The sequence below is a fragment of the Pholcus phalangioides genome, unplaced genomic scaffold (genome assembly GCF_987345545.1).
Source record: "Pholcus phalangioides strain wild (caught in Gottingen) unplaced genomic scaffold, Ppha-v1.0 ptg000010l_1, whole genome shotgun sequence".
Lineage (NCBI taxonomy): Eukaryota > Metazoa > Arthropoda > Arachnida > Araneae > Pholcidae > Pholcus > Pholcus phalangioides.
In genome coordinates, this window is record NW_028301603.1 from 33,586,095 (window position 1) to 33,591,923 (window position 5,829).

The window sequence follows — 5,829 nt, forward strand, 5'->3', positions numbered from 1 at the left end:
CCCACTGATCGTCCAAGGTCTCTCTTCTGTCCTCCTTTGTCCCTCAAAGGCAGGTGTCCCGATGTTTCGGCGATTCCATTTTAAAGAACAAGGAGGGTTCTCTTCGCTTCAACTTCTGCCATTCGTGTCTTTAGGAAGCACATCTCACACGCCCCCACCAAGAGAGAAACTTGCCTAGCAGAGGCTGGTTTTCTCTTAAAAACACAATAAGCATGAGTTTCTAATAAATCTTTCCCTCTCTTTACAAAAATTCACACATGGAATTCAGACTTACATACATGTTCAAAAAAAAAACAAGAATTAAAATTTAAGCCAAAATACGTTCTGCAATAGAGACAACCATATATGCATAAATATACATATCCATGTATTGTATACATACACAACAATATTCACATATATGAAATATATCTATTGTTTCCTGTCTGTTTGAATGTTCCGGGTACAATACTATGATTAACTCACGTGTACGAAATGTGCATAGCAATATCAAAAAATATATATATAGAATACATCCTTCAGATTTAATATCCGAATACGAGATACGCACATACATTACAAAAAAAAAAATACTACAATCGTGATAATGCATCTGGTACCTGATTTAACGCACCAGCTTTATGTACAATCTGAAAATTCCATCTTTGCAGTGCCAGAGCCCAGCGCATCAATTTTGGGCTTTTGGGTGTTGTATCTTGCAAATAAGTCAGTGGATTGTGGTCAGTTATTATTTCGATTTTCGTCCCAATTACCCATTTTTCAAATTTCTTCAAAACAAAAAGAATGGCCCACGCTTCCTTTTCTATGGTGGCCCATTTCCTCTGAGTATCATTAAGTTTTTGACTCACGAAAGCGATCGGTTTGTACTGGCCCTCGGCATCCATCTGTGTGAGACATCCTCCTACCGCAACGCATGATGCATCTGCATGTACCTGAAAATTTTTGTTGAACTGTGGTGTAGCTAGATAAGTTACTCGGCATAATGCATCCTTTAACTTCTGGAAAGATTCTTCCTCTATCTTTCCCCAACAAACTTTATTTGGAGATCCCTTCTTGGTGAGGTCAGTCAAAGGCGCTGACAGGGCTGCGTAGTTTGGAATATATGAACGATAAAACCCCATTAACCCCAACACCGAGCGCACTTGTTTTTTATCAACAGGTGCCTTCAGGTTTTTGATAGCCAACACCTTTTCCTCGTCTGGCCCATGTCTTCCGTTCCCGATTCTATGTCCCAAGTATTTTATCTCTTTCGCTGCGAAGTTACATTTTTGCATACGTATGGAAAAACCGTAGTTATCTAGTTCTCTCAGCACTGCAGATATATGCATAAGGTGTTCCTCCCAGGTTTTAGAAAATATTATTATATCGTCTATGTAAGCCTGAGCATATTCATGATGTTCCCTGAGAACTCGATTCATTTGTTTTTGAAACGTACCACTGGCCCCGACCAACCCGAACGGCATGGTCTTCCATTGGTATACGCCATTGTGAGTCGCGAAAGCCGTAAGATGTCGACAGTTTTCGTCCATTTTGATTTGCCAATATCCTTTCAATAAATCTAAGCTGGTAAGCCAACACGCCCCTCCTGCCACGTACATTAGTTCTTGAATGTCTTTCATCGGAAAGACGGGGACCTTAGTCACTGAATTCAGTGCTCGATAGTCAATACACATACGAATGGAGGAGTCTTTCTTTGCAACACATACTACAGGGTATACAATTTCTGCCTCTGATATCTCAATAAGATTCCAGTCTAACAACTCTTGAATTTGTTTATCGACCTCTGCGCGATATGCCATTGGTATTTTGTAACAATGAGGTTTTTTCCGTGTGGCATTGGGTACCAATTCAATCGTGTGTTCGCCAACCTTAGCTGGTTGAACTGGTCTCGTGAACAAGATCCTATGCTTAAAAATGAGATTTTTTAAATCAGCTGATTGCCATTTATTAAGTGAATCTATATTAAGATCATTTACCCCTTTAAAAAAATCAGTGGCCTTTGAAGTATGGGTGGGGCATGTCTCCACTCTTCCAAAATCTTCATCCCCTTCGAAAATAATACTGGCCGAATTTACACATGAGGAGAATTTCCTGATTTTGTTTTCATGTACATGTTTTACACTGCCATCCCCCATCTCAATTAGAAATGAGTGCTGGCCCTTTTGTTCCTTGATAAAACCCGGACCTTGCCACCTAGCGTAGATTTTGCTGTTAGAGTCTGGTATTAACACTATGACTTTGTCCCCCTGTTTGAATGATCTAACCGAAGACCTCAGATTATAATATTTCGCCATTCTATCTTGTTGTACTTGAGCAGTAAGATTTGCTTGTTCCGCTGCTCTTTCCAACCGACATTTCATATCATGTAGGTACAACGATATCGGTTTCGTGTTCAATTGCAACCCGTCATATTTGCCTGTCCATGTATTTTTCAAAATGCATAATGGGCCTTGTGGAGGTCTGCCATATAGAAGTTGAAATGGTGCGACTCCCGTAGTATTATTAGGAATTTCCCGATACGCCCACAAAGCATATGGCAGTTGCAGATGCCATTTCCTACCTTCGGCGTGTATAATGTGGTTCAACATCCTTTTCAACGTTTGATTGAATCTTTCAACCAATCCATTTGATTGGGGGTATCCAGGAGTTGAAAATCTCGGGCACGCTCCAATTCTTCTCTCGAATTCTTTAGTCAACTCCGCATTGAAGTTGGTACCATTGTCTGATGCTATGACATTAGGTATGCCCGTTCTAGCAAAGATGCTTAATAATGCCTCACAAGTGCTTTTTGCAGAGATGCCAGTGAGTGGCAAAGCCTCCGCCCACCTGGTATGTTGATCGACCAGACATAAAATGTATTTATGCCCCTTAGAACTACTAGGGGTTATTGGACCGATTATGTCAACATTGACCACCTGGAAAGGCAATTCTGGTCTTGTTACGGGAGTTATTGGGGCTCTTTCCCTCGTTAATACTCGTTTAGTCAATTGACATTCTTCACACAGCTCACAGTACCTTTCGGCATCCTTCTTCAGAGTGTCCCAGAAGAAAGAGTACCGTATTCTTTCGATTGTTTTTCTTTTTCCCATGTGTCCTGCAAATACCGAGGAATGCGCTAGTTTCAATACTTCATCTCTTCTGCCCTTGGGCAGAACTAGCTGCATCACAGTTTCTCCCAGAATCTTATCTCGATGCCAAAAAAGTTCCCCAGCAACAAAGTAGTTTGCTTTCCCAATTTTCGCGTTATCCCATGCTCCACGTAAATCCGTACACAAATTTTGTTCCCGAAGGAACTGATCTGTCGATGACAGCATTTTATCCTTTTCATCTAAATTGCTTCTTTCTTGATCCATCCCTTCATTATCAATTTCCTCGGAAAACTCGTAACTCTTGCCTTCTTGATCATTCTCGGACATTTTCTTGGGTTCCATCATCCCTGCCTTGGAGTTAATCTCCTCTGTTTCTATTTTTCGAGTGTCGAGCGAATTCCCCTCTTCCACACACAGCATATTTCTTACGTCTGGTGGCAACAAAACGTCTTCCACCAAATTCTTGGCTATCGCACACAATACCTCCTGGTGTATCACGTTTGATCTATCCCCAACCGCCATTCCTAAAGGAATGCTTAAAAGTGGGCATTTTACCGCAGGTCCGAAAATACCTTTTAAAAAAATAGTCGGCCTCCCTTCTGTTTGGATTTCAGGAAGTACATCCTGTCTTACTACGGTAATCTCGCTACCAGAATCTACGAGAGCATAAACTAGTTTCCCGTTTACACTTATTGGAATTCTTTCTAATTTGCTAAGATGTTCTCGAACAGACTTTCCCGAAGTTGTTTCCCCAAAAGATCGGACTTTTGCCACCACCACCCTTTCGTGTTCGTCTGTCTCTTCTCCCAAAGTTCGGGTATGGTTTATGTTAGCTTTTTTTTCACCTTCAAATTCAGTAAATTTTCGCTTCTCCAGAATGGGACAGTTACGTCTGAAATGAAATTTTGAATTACATTCAAAACAAGTGGGTTTTCTCCAACTCTCCCTGTATTGTGCTCCTTTACTGCTCCCATCGAAGAGTTTGTTCTCTGTCCGTCTATCGTGAAACTGCCCATGAACTCTGTCACTCCAACTGCCTCGACGTTTTTCCCTCGGACTCGAAGCCATTTCTCTTCCCCTCGATGCGAAAAAAATATCACATTCTCTCCCAAGGTCCCTAGGTTTAAACCACTCCCCGTTTTGTCGGATTCCAATGTGGTACGCTGTCTCCCGGTCCAGTGTCTGGAATAATTTATCGGCTACAACCAATGAGTTCACACTTTCGAAATCCGTGGCTCCTCTCATCCTGATATATTGTTCCCATTGCGACGTAAGCCTTGTGGCAAACTGCATGAACGTCTCTTCCTCGTTCCGACTCGCTTTTTGGAAGTTTTCGAGACATGTCTGCGGGGAGGGCTGATACTCCCTCAACACAATTAATTTCAACTCCTTATAATCATCATATTTGTCACTGCTCAAACATGTCAATAGATTAGCAGCTCTCTCCCCCAGCATGCAAATCAAAATTTTTGCCCTTGCCGCCTCAGGTACATTTTCACTCTCGAAAGCTTTCTCAAGACTGGTGAAAAAATAGCTCCAACCCTCAGGTTCAGACGGGACTTTGACTGTCAACATCTTCACTACCTTCACGAAATCATCTAAAGTCTTAACCTTACTTCCAGACTCGTTTGAGCCACTTTGATTTTCCATGCCAATACGCATTTTTTCTAGGGCTAAACGCTCCTCGCTTTCTAATCGAAATTGGAGTTCTCTTTCTCTTTGATAAATCTCTCTCTGAATCTCCTCCTTCTCTACTCTTTCGCGCCTTATAGTAATTAATAGTTCTCTAACTATTTCCTCATCGTATGCCTTATTACCCAAAATGATATCTTTCAATTCCATTACCTTGATATCAGGTGCCACTGCCTCACCAAGCTCAATGGCCAGTATCTTCAGTTCCTCTTTGCGGTATTTCATCAGAAAAGTCATTTTCCTGTCACTCAATGAACCGAAATTCAAAAACACTATCGGATTCCTACTATCTACCGAATTTGTTGAAAAAAATTAAAAAGTTTCATGCAACGAATGATCTCACCCACGCATTTTTCTTCTTTTTTTTTTTCGAAAGGCAAAGGAAAAAAAAACCAAACAAAAAGACAGTAAAAATACAAGAAACACACTGATCACGATTTGCGGTTACACTGGCAACAAACACAAAAATCTTCAAACCAAAACTGTCTGAACTCCATATATTTACCGCCGAGAGAGAGAGAGAGAGAGAAAAAAAAAATTACTCACGCCACCGAACTTATCGTTTGTACCAGGAGACTATCTTTTCCTTTTCGTTGTTTGGGTTCTCTTCTTGCCGGCGTCGCCTCGATGTATACGTTTGTTTCTCTCACTCGCTACCGATGTATCGGGCTCATCACATACACATCACCAGTTTCTTCCGAAAGGCACCGCTGCGACCACTGTTGGGTTCACCTTTATTGGTGGGTGAACTTCAATTCCCTTTTTTTTTTCACAATAATAAAACTTTTCACATAATCAACATCACACGTATCTGCCACTTTGCATGATCTTTATTTGATCACTCAATAACGCAAATGGTCTCCATCATTTTACAAACTACACGCCTCACATTCACGTCTGCACATAGGCAGCTCCCGAGACCCACTGATCGTCCAAGGTCTCTCTTCTGTCCTCCTTTGTCCCTCAAAGGCAGGTGTCCCGATGTTTCGGCGATTCCATTTTAAAGAACAAGGAGGGTTCTCTTCGCTTCAACTTCTGCCATTCGTGT

General features: G+C 41.5%; 1 protein-coding gene across 1 annotated transcript; it reads right to left on the reverse strand.

Annotated features, from left to right (window-relative positions):
* Nucleotides 1-572: 572 nt before the first annotated feature.
* On the reverse strand, nucleotides 573-5,018 carry LOC149081322 (uncharacterized). Its single transcript, XM_089238317.1, has one exon. The coding sequence runs from the start codon at nucleotides 5,016-5,018 to the stop codon at nucleotides 573-575; it is 4,446 nt and encodes a 1,481-aa protein (XP_089094443.1).
* Nucleotides 5,019-5,829: the final 811 nt, after the last annotated feature.

Coding starts and splice junctions, on each gene's coding strand:
- LOC149081322 (XM_089238317.1), bottom strand. CDS start 5,018: ATGACTTTTCTGATGAAATACCGCAAAGAGGAACTGAAGATACTGGCC.